At 39.6% G+C, this 15229-nt stretch overlaps 1 protein-coding gene across 3 annotated transcripts; it reads left to right on the forward strand.

Moving 5' to 3' along the window:
- The first annotated feature begins 2538 nt into the window (after positions 1 to 2538).
- Positions 2539 to 12452, forward strand: MTFR2 (mitochondrial fission regulator 2). 3 transcript variants are annotated; one of them, XM_058836897.1, is made up of 8 exons: positions 2539 to 2993; positions 3578 to 3709; positions 4053 to 4157; positions 4396 to 4520; positions 6490 to 6704; positions 7689 to 7989; positions 9901 to 10078; positions 11649 to 12452. In XM_058836897.1, the coding sequence occupies exons 1-8, from the start codon at positions 2766 to 2768 to the stop codon at positions 11745 to 11747; spliced, it is 1383 nt and encodes a 460-aa protein (XP_058692880.1). In that variant the 5' UTR covers positions 2539 to 2765; the 3' UTR covers positions 11748 to 12452. The 3 variants fall into 3 exon arrangements, with proteins under 3 accessions (XP_058692880.1, XP_058692881.1, XP_058692879.1); XM_058836896.1 differs by having other exon boundaries at positions 2541 to 2993; positions 9901 to 10087; XM_058836898.1 differs by lacking the exon at positions 9901 to 10078.
- The last annotated feature ends 2777 nt before the right edge of the window (positions 12453 to 15229 follow it).

Genomic DNA, 15229 nt, shown 5'->3' on the forward strand with positions numbered 1-15229 from the left:
TATGTGGGGTTAAAAGTGTAGTAGTTCTTATTCACCGCTTTGAATGGCATAATATCCTTAAAAGTAGGAAAAAAAAGAAAAGGAAAAGCTTTGGTAGAGGTGTTTGTATTAAATACCTATATAATGTATGCCCTGTTATTTGCTTTACTGTTAGGGAGTAGTTAACCATCTCCCCTATCCAAATTAAACACTAGAAGGCAGGAAAACAAAATAATCCTCACTGTAGCTGAAGAAACTGTATTTTAGGTTGTACTAGTTTGCCAGCAGCTGTGTAGAAAGGGAAACAGGAATAATACTTGCCTCCCAGTAGTAGTTATTTAATAAAGAGTCATTCCTTCTTTGTTTTAAAGCATTTAGGCCAAACTGTTGTTGTAAGATTTGCTTTTACATGTACAGTACATCTTTCAGTAGCTGTTTGAAATTATAAACTGAGTTTTCGTGGACTTCTCAGCAAAACTCAGACTTTGTGTAAATTAGAATAAGCAAAAGGAACAAAGCAAACTTGACATCAGGATCAAAGTCTGTCCTAATGAAGTAAAATTAAACATAAATCTGAAAACTGAACAGGATCAAGATATGCTTGAGCTGTCATGACTGTGGTAATTTGTATCATTTATGTCAAGTTGAATGTGAATTGTTAGGGTCTGTGTGTCATAAAGCAGTGTAAATCCTGCAAGTTGAGGCAGATTTAAATTTTGTACTTCAGCTGAATGTCCAAGGAGATTCCTTTGGTAATGACATTTGATTCTACATACTTTTCTGGAGGTTAGATCATAAAAATCCATTTTTTTTTGCTGTCTCTAGTTTCATTGTAGTTTGTCAGAAACGTTTGATTACAGAACACATGATGACAGCCACTAAGATTTCTTTAAATAAATTAATTCAAATTAAGAGATAATGTAGTCAAAGATGCAAGTTGCAATCTGTCTCTCAGAGATCTGTAAGAAACAAAGTGAGAGTGGAGATTACTTTTTTAATCCAAGTCTAATACTTCAGCGCTTACGAGTCTTCAACATGAACAGTGAATTTTCTGTGCCAAGAAGAAACATTTTTTGAGGTTTTCACTTGGTGCTGCTAAGGTAGTTTCATGACTTGCGAGTGGAATTTCAGTGCATTTTGCTTTTTTCTTGTTAAAAGGTAAAGCCATCATTGGTGGTACAGGGAGAAAAAAATTGTAGATGTTATGCTGGTATAAAATGTTTAACTGTCTTTTGAATTCAGTTATTCATTCTGACTCACTGCTCTTCAGCAATGAAGCACTTTTTAAGGACACCGTGCAGAGATGAAGTGGATTCACAAAGTTTGAAGTTATTCCTGCAGTTCAGATAAAATCAGGCATCCATTTTACTAGGCCAAAAAAAAAGGCCACCAACCAACCTGGAATCCAGTAGCTGTACTGTTAGTACAGTGTCCATTTAGTTTCTTGATTTAGAATTAAATCTCACACCCTCTTCCCTCCCAGGAACAATCAGCATTACTGTAACGGTGGGCAGCTACATAAGAGTAAAGCTTTCCTGCATTTGTTTTGCTGGTGCTTGAAAAGGAGAGCTGTCCCTGAGCTTTGGCTCAGCTCCAGCAGTACAGCTGTTGCATTAAACCTTGAGCCCTGTGTCACTTTTCCTTGTTTTTTAAAGCTGGCCTGTTACAAGATGCTTTTGTTCAGAAGTTCCTGCAGGTCCTTTCAGTACTGTTGAGAGCTGTACCTGTTAACTTGAAGCATTCCTGTATGAGCTCCCAACTGCGTCTCCCATTCAGTGCAGCTGGTTACTGGTGCTGCTGTGAAATGGAATTGCCTCAGTTTCGCTGTTTTGTGCGAGACCCTGCCTCTTGCTGGCTTTCCAGTAGAACTGTGTGTTGCTCCCTCTCTGTTGACACTTCCCTTCTTTAGTAAGGTATTGGAGGAATAGATGAGAAGTACTTTTTTTTTTCTTTTAAAATAAAGTATTGTAGCATAGTTTTTCAAATTATCCATTAAAATGTTCTGCCTTTCCTCTCCTCAAGCTTAAACCTTCCTTCCTAGTCCCCTGAACCAGCTGTATTCTGTTACTACAGTGTGTGTTACCAGTATTGCTTCTCTTTTGCATTTGGTCTTGGAGAATCGATCCACCTGACAGGTCCTGGATAACAGTGACCAGCAAAGCTGCTGTACCAACTCTGGTACTGACAGTAGGAACACCGACTGCACAGATGAGGGAAGGTGATCTCCAAACACCGAGTGCATAGCTGGAGGAAAAGGATATTTCTTCTCCTAGCAGAAGCACTGCTACTACCACGAACTTTCTTGAATTTTTCAGATTTTCTTGAGGAAAACAGTAGAAATCTTCCTTACAAAGATGAAAGAAGTGCAAGATATTTAAAGAGCAAGTGCAGAATTTTAAAGCCATCTTTTAAGTAAAGTCAGTTTAGTCAGCTCTTACTGGGCAGTTGTTTCGTTGAGGATACTTTGTGCATTTATTTTAGGTATCAAATGAAGTAGTTAGGAGTTCACTACATCGAAGACCTAAACTCTCTCAGTTTAGCTCCTCGCCATTAATTCAGTGAGTTAACAGGCCCTGGTGCATTTCTTCTGTTGGTGCGTACTGTGTTCTGCCTTCGCAGAGGCGGAAGCTGCGTTTTGCTGTGAGTACACCGCCTTGTCAGGCGTCCGGAGCCGGGCGCGGTGCGCTGTGTCCCCGCTCCGCCCGCATTCCCGGGAGCGCTCCCTGGGAAGGGGAGCGGGCCCGGGCAGCGCGGGTTCAAACCGCTCCCTCCCGACACCCCCCGCGATGGGCCCTCGCCGCCGCTCATTGGCTCTGCGGCGGGCACTGCCGGCTTCCTATTGGCGGGGCTGCCGCGGCGCCCCGCCCCCAGCCGCGGGTGGTGCTGCGGGCGGCTTCGCTCCGGGCGCTGCGGCGGGCTTGGGCTGCGCGCGGGGAGCGCTGCCCGCCATGGCGCTGCTGCTGCTGCAGCTCCTCCGGCGGCTGCTGCGCTACCTCGGCTGGCCGCACCGCCAGGTGAGACCCCGCCGCGCTGCCTCCGCCCGGAGAGACGCTCCGCCGGGGCGGCTCGCCCGCAGCCGCGTGGCTCGGCGGAGGGAGGGAAGGTGGGCACCGTGGGCGGTGGGGCGGCTTCAGCGCCCTCCTTGCCCGCAGCCGAGTTTGTCGGAACACGCTGCCCGCACGTGGGGACGTGTGGCGTCAGTGCCCTGACACGGCCGTGGCTCTCTAAAGTGACTGTTTTTGCCCTGAGCTGAGTGTAAGAGTCAGTGATGTTGGCTGCTCGTGCTTTGCTGTTTCAGATAAAACACTGCGTAGCCCTTCCCAAGGGATAGCTAATCCCGTGTGTTCAGAGACCTGGGAAAGGTGCAGCGGGGGAAGCTGAAAGAGGCGCTGGTGCCGTGCCAGGGGCTGATGTTGGAGCTTGTGGGCAGCTCCTCAGTGGGGGCTGTCAGCAGCCACTGCCGCAGCTTGTGGTCCTGAGACAATCCTCGCCTTGTTTATGGGAAACTACCAGAGTATCTCCAGGATGCTGGTTTGGCTGAGCTGCCCTGTTTTTACATTCTGGTTCCGTTGTTGGAAGCTGTTGGTTTTTTTGACAGGTCGTGTTCTTTGAAACTCCCTTGTTTGGCAGAAGTATCAGTCGTACTCTCGGAACATGCCTTCCTTCAGCAGTCTCATCAGGAAGGCATTTCCAGCAGTTATATGCTGTCATAAGGAAGTATCGGGCCAAGGTATGTTAAATTTATTTCAATTCTTTGTAATTGTTCTTTCTCAAGAATTCTACAGATGCGTGTAGTTAATTAAGTGGCCACTTTTGCCAGTATCTCAAGATATTTGCCTTTGTGCCTCTTTAAAATATTCTGTATTTTGGCAGTGTTTTAGGCACTGTCCATCACACCAGTATAGGCCTCTTTGGACTTTCATCTTGAGAAGAGCATTGAAAAGTTAGGTTAACTAAACTGCATTATATTTAATTGCCTGTAACATGGAATAATTAAATAACTTTGATTAGAGTGAGATTAAGAACTGAGGGCTTTGATTTTCCTTTAGGTTCAAAGTTTTTCTGATTTTTAGGTCATATCTGTTTGCCAAAAAAAGGAATATGGATCTACTCGAAGTATTGTTCGTAGACTTGGGACAATTCTTTCCTTGGAGCTCTACCCCAGACCTTGTTTTCAAGTAAGCAATTCATTGTCACATATATACTTCACCTGTTTGTGTTTTCTTGTTTCTTAATTTGATGGTAACTTTGCTCTTCTTTTTAGCCTGTGTAATTGTGTGGTGCATTCCATATATTTTCTGTTTTCAACTTCCTTACAGCACTGTTTAAACATTTCTTTTGCTGAGGCAGAACCTTCAATGTGTGTGCTGAATCCAGTTTCCCTTCCTACCTTTCTTTGTCATTGTTTGTTTTTAGTTTGTTCAAGACCCAGGTCCATTGGGTTATGATGAGCAAAGTGCAGCTCCAGCTGCTGTGGCTCCATCACTTGCTGATGTCCTTTGGGTGGCAAATGATGAAGGACAAGCATGTACTAGATTTAGGTAAGTAGAAGTGTAAAAAGGAGTACAAGAAATAACTTCTGCCTTCTTTATGGTGTGTGATTTTGTGTTTGTTTTCCTTTTTTCCTAACCTTTTCTGGAAACATTTTGGGCTTTTTTTGGGGGTGCACTTCCTCCTTACCTGAAAATTCTTCATATGTAAAGCATTCTTTTCTGGAAGATTTCTGAAATTGCATTTCCTCTTTTCTCTTCATAGTAGTATGTCAGGTGCATTACTGGTACTTTGAATGATTTTCACTCACAAAGTATTTTGTGAGGGAGGGAGCTGGTTGTTGCACTATGCTGTAAGATTATTCCTATCTTTATCCTTCTAGTTTACAACCTTTTTGATAAACCTTATAAATGAGAAAATGAGAAAAAAATATTTAAATGTCTCCTTTTAGCTTTGATTTTGACAGTGCCATGTGTAAGCCTTGACAGTTGCTTTGATGGAAAAACAAACGTAATTATTTTAAAAAATGTAAATAATTTTCAATATAGCTTGTATAATAAATAATTTTCAATATGGTTTATATAAACGTTTCTAACTTTTCTAGAGGGTTGAAGGAACATATTTTTACAAATTACAAAATATTTCAGGTACTGTGAAATGACAATGTCCAGGAATTTGGAGGCACAAATAGTATACAAGTTTTGTCTTTTTTTTCCCACTGGAAAAGCAATAGTAAGTTTTCTTGCTGTTCCTCTAAAGATCTGTTCAAAATCAGAGAATGAGTTAGAGTCAGAAGCAAGATTAAAATGTGGACACTTGTATTGTCTTGTACTGCATTTGTATAGGACAATATAATTCTTCTTCATTTTGGTATTTGTTCATATTGTCTGTGATCTTTGTGCTGCTTACCAGTAATGAAAAGACAAGAAATTGATGAATTCAGATGACACACTTTTCATTGAAGAAGTTAGATACAGTTTCATGTTATGTTTCCTGAGGCATTACTGTTAAATTATTAAAGTTCGTTTGGAACAGCTGTAAAATAGCAGAAGCACAAGAACATGGTTGAAAGAACAAAACCTGTCCTGCTTGTGCTGTCCTTTAGCTGGTCAGATTCACAGAACTGTGACAGTTCATTCTTTCATTGTTTCCATTTTTTGCTCCCCCTCTTCTGGCTCTCTGGGATGTTTTTCAAGAACAACTATTCTAATTGATATCTTTTCCTTCTTAAGCAGTGTTTATAGCAAGGGGTTTTGGCAAATCAGAAAGCAATGCTTCAGGTCTGATTTGAAGTAAAAGGATGTTTAAAATAAGGGAGAAGGTCTGGGCTTTTTTTCAATCAAAGTTTAGTGCATCTTAAATGAATCAGGTAAATTTAATTTCTTTCCATGTTCCGTAATTAAATTCTGGTAGTTTGTTTATACTATATTTTTAAGTTTATTTCTGCAGGCACAGACTTGAAACAATTTTTAAAATTAAAACCTGAGACTTAAAGCACAATTTTCTTTTACTGTTGGCTTTGATTATAGTGGCTTACAGAAGGTGAGATTCTTGTTCTGTAAATCTGTATTAAACCTTATTATTTTCAAGATTGTAAGTACTTTGCTGGTTCATCTTAGAGTTTGATAAATGACTAAAATTTCTGAAGCATAATTAAGAGATCATTATTCTTTGACTCTCCTGCCTTTCATATTCATGTGGTGAGAAGGGAGAGACACCTTATGGTGTCAGTCTAATAATTATTGAATAATGACAGTCCCATTGTTATGATGTTTAATTCTCCCTAAGTGAATTGTCTGACTAATTCTTACAACGACTTTGCAAAGATCTGCATTATACTTGAGCAAAGAGAGACTTGAAACATTTCAAATGTTATGAGTAGTTAAAAGTATAGTTTCTTTAAATAGTTGGAAAAGCTAGATCTTGCTGAATGAGGATCACTTGCTTGAACAACCGGAGTAGTCTTGAGGTTTCAACTGTTGGCTGAGTCTTTTGAAACTGTCTTTTTTTGCTTTGTAGGACTGAATTGAGGAGAAAAGAGAAAAGTACAGCTCCTCCTGATTCACATCCATGTCTGGATTCAATACAGAGCATTCTGAAAAACGGTGTGCAAAAAGACAGTGTTGATCAAACAGCACTCCAGAAAATTTCTGCACTTGAAGATGAGCTGACCTTACTTCGTGCTCAGATTGCTGCAATTGTTTCAGTGCAGACCTTGGGAAGCGTTCCCTCACGTAAGCACTTCTGGTTTGAGGCAAACCAGTGTTCCTTTTTTTGCTTTAGAGCTTGCTGTGTCTGATGTTGGTAGAGAACATATTTGATTTTTCTAACTGGAGATACAATAAATTTATAGAAGATACACCAACTAAATTTACTGAATATAATATTTTGTTTTTCTTTTTGCTATATTGTGTGCTTTCTCTTTTCTATTTTGTGGTCTGTTTGCTAAGTTCAAATGCAGTTGATCCTAAGTACTCTTCATACTCATTTCCATGTTGGTGAAGGAGCTTAGTAACGTCATTATCTATAGGCTACTAATAACTGTTTAAAAAAGTTACGGACTATTACTTGTTTCTAAAAAATTACTAAAATAATGGGTAGAAAAAGAGTTCTAAGTCAGTCAGGTTGGGGCTTTAACAAAAACAAATGCTGCAAACAGATGTGTCCTAGGTAGTTGGTCTCCAACTCTTCTGTCTTGTGACCTCTTTTTTTCCTGAGAAGTTTTAAGTCCCAGTTGTCTTACTTGCAGACCAGCCCCACTGTGGTTGCTGAAATACTTGGACTGGTGCGAGGTAGTTACTTTTTTTGTGGCATTGTGAGGTTCTTGTGATTCAGCTGTTCTGTTGGGTCTTGTCCATTGCACTCAGTATTGTAATCTGTTTTGCATGTTTCTTGGTTACCTTTTGCTTACCTTTAGGTTTTTGTAACCTCTAGACCATTGATCACTGTATGTAGCAGCAGTCTGCTTTGCTGATTTTTCTAGTGCTCAGACACAAGAAGAGAAAATCAAAGCAGCACAAGACACCTCAGATTCATTACTTCATGTATTCTGCATTTGTGGGTTTGAAATAATGTTCTTTATTTTTAAGTTTAGTTCTTCTGTGTTGTAGTGTGCAAGGTGTCTAAAAAAGTGCAGAGGGCAGTCTTACCTTGACTTAAAACTGATTAGTCCTAGATGTTAATGTACATTGTTGTTTTTCTTCTCTAACTGTATGCAGAAGCCTTTAAAACACTCAGCACTCCAGATGGATTTTACCCACTGCCAGCCATGACTTCTACGCCATTGTCCGTCTCTCACAATCGCTTTGTAATTCCCTCGCCTCCTCCACTTCCTTCTGGTGCACCATCTGGTGTTGATGCTACTAATTCTGCACTGGAACTTATCAAACAACGCCGAGCTGCAAGAAACAGTGATTCAGCTGTAGCTGACAGTACTGATCACCAGAGGACAAAGAACATTCCTAGTATGATGGATGTTTTGAAAGACCTGAACAAAGTTCAGTTGCGAGCTGTTGAGAGGTAGGTTGGATTGGATCTCAGCACACCAAGGCTACCTGAGCATCAACAGCACTTCAGTAGCACCAGAGAACACCAGTCTACGTAAAGAGTAGCTACTGCTGACAAAATGAAATTGGCAACTTCTGAGTTCACAGCATGAAGTGTAAGATACTTGTGACACGGCTTTTAGATGCATTTAATACATGCTGACTATTGCAGCATTTTAATCTATTCTGCTGCTTCAGCATGTAAGTCTCAGGTTGGCATGGGGAGGTTGGATGCACAGGCACATGAAGCTGATCTGAAGGAATAACCCTTCTGGATTCACTGTGGAAGGCCAAATCCTTAGGGAAACTTTAGAAAATTACTGTTAGCATACTCAAAATACCCTGCTTCAAGCTCTGAAGTGTTAACAAGAACATGTGCTGTATCATTTATTGGAAGTGTTTCATAAATTTGTATTTCAGTAGTGCAGTTGGATTGTAAATGTTTTTAGTGGTCAGCTGTTTTGATGGTAAGTGCAGTTGACTTGTAAAACTAATTCTTTACTAAATACTGCAACACCTCTTCTGGTCTCTGCTGTGCTAGGTATAATAGAGATTACACCTTCAGATTACTTTTTTGAACTTCTTGGATTGAAAAAGTAAGAAAAACTGAGCCTGTAATGAATACTTGAAGTTCTTAGTGTGGGAAGAATGTCACTTGGCAAAACTTACTGCATTCTTATTTCAACATTTTCTTAACTGTGAGCTTTATCCCTGAAAATATCTAGCACAAAACTTCAGAAAAAAAATTTAAATGCAAATCTAAAGCATGGCTTTATGCTTTTGATGACATTCTCACAGTAAATAAAGCAAATATAAAATGCTCTTAGGTAAACCTGTGTGTTTCCTTTTTGTATGGTTTTTTTCCTCTATAATTCCATGTATGGTGAGTGAAGAAAATGAGGTGTCAACCCACAGTTTTAACATCTTGAGCTGGGGCATAAGTGGTAGCTTGTACATCCAAAATGCTTTCTGGATTTAGGCATGAATTCTGAAGTAGAACTTAACTGAATAATGAATAATTTATGATTTTGGGGAGAGTAGTGATGATCAAAATTGTTACAGTCTTTCTGACAGTGCAAAGGGAAGTCTACTGTTTTCAGAAATTGAGAGCCTGAGGATCCCAGTTTCTACCACCCAACCACTGTCTTTCAAATTGTGCAAGTGCTCTGGGGGCTTGTTTTTATAGGGACTGTGAACTCAGTCCTCTCAGGTTTTGTGTTAAGCAACATTTACTGTAAGTGCCAGACTTAGAACTTGGTGTTGTCAGTGTGCATTATTAGGTACAAATCATCAGCCCAGAGACAGCACTTTACTAGCAGAACTCTGAACACCTCTAGATTTTTCCACCCCACCCAAGATATCTTAATGGTTAGAAAGTCTTATGATTTGTTGTTTTGGACTAGCGTCCACATTTATGGTAAGTTTTGGGGTGTAGGTGCTGTTTTGATTTCTGAATTCAAATTAACTTAAAATGAATAAAATCTAAATTAAATTGTGTTCACAATGATTATGAAATACCTTAGTGGGACATTCCCATTAACATACTTAATTATGACTTACAAATGACTTCATACAAAACCTACAATTTTGCCTTTTTTTATTTTTTCATGTTATTTGTAATAATTTAACACCTTGTGTTAATTTTCTTCCAGTTTTCTCCATGGAACAGCATCAAGTTGTGTTTTCAGGCTAGGAATGCTTACAACTTTTTGGGTGTAACTGTATCAGTTTTATTGATGAATTGCTTTAAAATTACAGCAGCATTACTTGTGTAATCAGGGGTTTATAGAATAGGGTGTTTACAGAAGTTGTGTCTCTAGATTTTGGATTGGTCAGCACAAGATTAGGGTCAGGAGACAATAATTTTTGTTGTTGTTTTTCATAGGTCTCCTGGAGGTACTCCTCTTGCTAGACCCAAAAAGACACAAAGTTCAGATTGGGATCCGGTTGCTCTACTAACTCATGCTCTAAAGCAGAAATTTGCACATAGAAATGATGAAGATGATGATTCTCTGGACAAAGAAAATAGTTCTTTTGATAGCTCTCCATTTTCTAGTCCTGAGGTGCCAGTGGTATGTTTTTATATAAGAATGTGTGTTTGTATTCTTGAACTGACTTCTGTTTTCATGGATGGTTGCGGAGTTTTCACAAGCCTATAACTTCTCTAAAATTTATTTAGCTATCAGCTCAGTTAGTTATGTTTTACTTTGTTTAAAGTGTAATCAAAGCAGAAAATCTCAAATTAAATTGGGTGGATTTAGACTGGCAAATGCAATTCTAGATGTGTAAAGAAAAAAGTCTTAGAAGACTAATTAAAAAAATTCAGCTCATAGTTGATTGAACTATAGACCTTGCAGCTTGATGGTACCTGGCGCAGATGGTACCCATGCATAGAAACTGTGTGTTTAAATAGTTATTGACTGAATTTTTAAATAAGATTGTTAGGAAGGTACAGAAAGTTCTGACTAATACACCCTAAGTGTTCAGAAATGAAAATAAATACGTAGTCTGTAATACTTTCCTTTGCGTGTAATTTCCACACAGTTTGAATCTTTATCCAAAATGAGTTGTGATTCTGTTGTAAAGCCCAAGAAGAATACAGTTTTTCCTAGGAATAAAGAAGTGGCAGACAGAGCCATTGGACTAAGGTGATTCTGAGCACTGATTTCTGCGTATCAGCATGTGCCAGCTACCTCAGTTTATACAGTCCAGCACTGCTGTTGTTTGGCTGGTTGTTAGGCATTTCCACAAACCTCAGAACTACTCAGAGGGGATGGATAGAAATAGATGACTTTAATCTAATGAATTTAAACTGCATCTCTCTGCTTAGCAATTCTATCTTTTTATCATAAGGGTGAGATAAAAGATTTATGTGTATTGTGGCATTTGTTGGCCTAATGGAGGGAAATAGTAATGCAGAACATACAATGGAAATCCAGATACTCTTAAATATTCTTTGGAAGCTGCTCTTACATGTGGCTAGCTGTGTGGCTGAAAACTTGAGGAAAACTAATGTGTATGTGTTCCTCTTTCTAGATGATTTGATTTGATTTTTTAAAATTTATTTCCGCTGCTACAAGGATTTTCAAAGCTAAATGTAGCATGTATTTTACAGCCTGCAGTGTGTCAACAGTTCTGGTGCAGTCCTAGTAAATTTCTTCAACTTTTTTTTTTCCCCCAGAGGAAAAATTAAAATGTCTAAAAAATAACCATGCTTGTATTTTGAATGCTGCAGACTATTGCACTGTGCATAGCTGACATACCTGATTCTAGATACAAAGATCAAAAATAGCTCCTGGAACAGCTTGTATATGGAATAGTTTTTGTTCCAGGATCTGACAGCTGTATTATAAAGTCCTGGAAGTCCTGCTTAAGGCCAGCATGTTCAGGAGTAGATACAAAAAGATCAAATTTTTCTGGTTAAAGCAAAATAATCTTATGAGTATGTAACCAGGCCTCTAACTGTTAACTGTTGAGTGTTTTGAAGAACAAAGATACTTAAACTAATTGCACAGACTTACTATTTTATTCTATGTTGAGAAAAGTACAACAACTCTTCCGAAATGTTTTTCTTGTAAATATCTTCTAATTCAGTTTCTTGGGTATAGTTTTAACTTCATCTCTGCTCCTCAGGTTGGACGCTGGAGTATGAAGCCAAATGCAAAACCCAGCCTTACAAGAACTGATGGAGTTAAGCAGGTACCAGCATGCAAAGCGAGAGCTCGTATTTAGTGGAGACTTCCAAGGAAAGTTCATTGTCTATAAGTGGTGGGTCCACTTTGAAACTGCTGTAAGGTGCTGTAACATGTTGTTCTAGAACATACCTCTCTTATGCTGTTGAAGTTTGAGTGCTGCAGGGTTCTCTTCTCTTTGGTTTCTCAGTAGCCAAACTTGTGAATGTGGTGCTTTTACAAGAAGCACAGAACTGAGAGAAGCAATTGTATTGCTATGGAGCAGTGTCTTTGGAGCCTGGGAAATTCAAGAAAGCAGTGTGTGTAGGGGGAAAACAAAGATTTATTGCTGTGGGAGCTGATGTATGCTGTTTGCAGTCCGGTGTGAATAACAAGGAGGTGTAAACTTTTTGTTACTGTGTTACAACTACTGTAGATATTGGTAATACCTTTTCACGAGAGTGGCATAGTTGTCTTGGTTTTCTTAGGAGTTTGCTGATGCAACTCATTCCATGTGCAAACAGTTTTCTAATTTATTTTGGTTCAGGAGATTAACTTTCATGTTTGTGGAACTTTGTGCTATAAAGAAACTGGAGGTCATTTATTAAATGCCTGTAATATGAGGGAGTTGCATTCTGAGGTAAAAAAGACCTTGCAGAGAGATCTGCTTACACACAGTCTAAATTCCATATGTAAGTAAATATTAAGTCCTATCTTGGCATGTGCATCTAAACTCAGTTTTGTTCACAAGAGCGTACAAAATAAAATTCTCTTTATATTGTAAATGCGTGTGGTAGTGGCGTTTTGTGTTGCAGACTCTTTTGTATCTTATTAGACAATAATATTCATTAGACATATCAGATGGTATTGGACATATCATATTAGACTAGTTCTTAAATGGCTTTTTCTAAAACTAATTAAAGAACAGCTTGTATTATTTCCTACCAGAGTATGTAATGAAGCCACTTATTTACGAATGATCCACTGCTTACAGGAGCTGCTTTCACTGAATCCTTTATCTAATAATCCTGATGTATAAAACCTAAATCCTGTCAGACTGTTGAGTGTGTCCCTTATATCCCGTGTGCCTTCTATTTCCCCGCTCATTTACATGGAGTAGACTGAAAGCTGCATCCCCTCTTACTGCTGACTTTTATTTGCACAGTTGAAAGAAATTAAGGTGCAAATACTATACTTGCATTTTGTTTTTAAAAATTAACTTTTGACTAAAACTGGAGCTTTAGTGATTTGATACATTTTGCTTCTAAAATTAAATCCTCTGGGTGTTTATTTCTTCTGGATTTAGTAATTATTGAACTTTATAATATTCTCCCATTCCTTGACTGGTCCGTAGCAGTTTGGCCGTCACTTTCTTCCCAAATAAGCATTTGCTGCTTTCACTACCTAAACTTCATAGTTGCTGTGAAATCTGTACAGAATATCCAGCTCAAACCCATGCTTGATAATTTTGTCCTCTTCCATCAAATCTCCTCATTGTCTTGTCTGCTTCTCTAGTCTCTGCTGTACAAGAGCAGCAGGGAGTGACAGTGAAGGAAGTCCACGTGGTGCCTGCTGAAGAGGACATGAAGGCAGGTGAGTCCCAGTGAGCATAAGGGCTATGAATTGGCTTTATCTTGCCCAGTATCTGCAGTGCAGTGAGCTGGAGCAAGTCACCTGGGGGTACTGGTGGCAGCCGGCTGAACATGAGCCAGCAGTGTGCCCTGGTGGCTGAGAAGCCCAATGGTCCCTGGCCTGCATCAGGAATGGTGTGGCCAGCAGGAGCAGGGAGGTCATTCTCCCCCTGTACTCAGCACTGGTGAGGCCACACCTCGAGTTTGGGAAGGATGTTGAGACACTGGAGCGGGTCCAGAGGAGGCAGAGGAGGCTGGTGAGGGGCAAGGAACACAAACCCTGTGAGGAATGGCTGAGGGAGCTGGGGTTGTTTAGGCTGGAGAAAAGGAGACTCAGAGGTGACCTTATCACTCTCTACAACTCCCTGAATGGTGGTTGTGGTCAGGTGAGGGTTGGTCTCTTTCTCCAGGCAGCAACAGACAGAACGAGAGGATACAGCCTCAAGCTGTGCCAAGGGAAATCTGGGTTGGATATTAATAAGTTTTTTACAGAAAGAGTGATAAAGTACTGGAATTGTCTGCCCAGGGAGTTGGTGGAGTCACCATCCCTGGATGTGTTTAAAAAAAAGAGTGGATACGGCACTTGGGGCCATGGTCTAGTTGAGGTGTTAGGGCATGGGTTGGCCTCAAAGATCTTGAAGGTCTTTTCCAACCCAGTCGTTCTGTGAATCTCCTGGTTTATATCAGTGTTCCTAGATCCAGGGGAATTGGGGGGTTGTGGCCCTGCTGATGTGACTGACAAGCAGGATGGAATTCCTTCTGTGAGAGACTGAAATGTGTGCAAAGTGGTAGGGGTAGTTTCTCTTCTCCCCTACATCATTTGCTTTATGTGACCAACAGTTTCTTCTTTACCTGACAAACTATTATTTTAGACTCCTTTTGCAATTTTTGTGTTCTCCCCAGGATTCGTATATTTAACTACAATTTTGGCCAACAGGAGTAGTTTGTGATGAAAATTTTGACTTTGGAAATGTCTTTTCATTTTTGAAGGGGCTTCTGAGAATTTTCCGAGTACCTCTTAACACAATAATCTAGTGTCAGAAGTATCTGCAAATTTTAGTGAGCTGTGTGACCCTTGTGGTTGTTGGATGCTGATTTTTGTCATTTTGATATTAATTGTACAGTGATACAGTTTATAGTTGATCTGCTTCCTTAGTGAAAAAAAATGTGATGGGTTTTTTTTTTTCCCCCACCTACAGATGTTACGAGAACAGATTCTTTATTTTATGTAGTTCCAGATGTAAAGAAGTATGTGGGTGGCATCTGATAACATCTGACAGTTTTTAATACCAAGAAGTTGGAAAGCTTTGCAAAAGTCAGTAATGAAAAGTTTCATCACTCATTGCAGAGATTTTTCTCCCTTTTCAGAATGGATGGAAACATGGCTTTGTCATCTTATTTTCTTTGACTAAAACTTCTGTATCAACAACTGGAAAGCTTTAGGTTCTCTGAAGCTTCCTGTGCCCACCTAGAATCCATTCTGTGTTTTACCTACTGAATTGCTCAGTCACAATGCAACTTGAGAGTTTTGCTATTGATCTGGAAGAGGAAGAAGAGACTCAGGAACATGAGTGCTCTATTGGTCTGCTGGCATGATCTTGTGGAAAGTTGTGCCACCTTATCACTGAAGAAACCTGAAAAACTTATGCTCCTAGTAAGTAACTCCCACCCCAGTGAAATTTTGGGCAGGATGTCTTCCTTCAGGAGGTGCTGGAGTGGTCACTGGAATGAAAGGTTTTTTTTCTAGTGCAAAGACTTAAAAAGTATGCATATTATATCCAATTTCCAGCTGATAAAATTGAAACAAGTAAATGTTTCAAATGTTTTGAATAAAAGCCTAGAAAGAAAAGTATAATACAGTCCCTTAAAAACATTTTCACAGATTTTCTTCTAGGAGGTCCTAAAAGATTTT

This window comes from Poecile atricapillus, chromosome 3 (genome assembly GCF_030490865.1).
Source record: "Poecile atricapillus isolate bPoeAtr1 chromosome 3, bPoeAtr1.hap1, whole genome shotgun sequence".
Taxonomy (NCBI): domain Eukaryota; kingdom Metazoa; phylum Chordata; class Aves; order Passeriformes; family Paridae; genus Poecile; species Poecile atricapillus.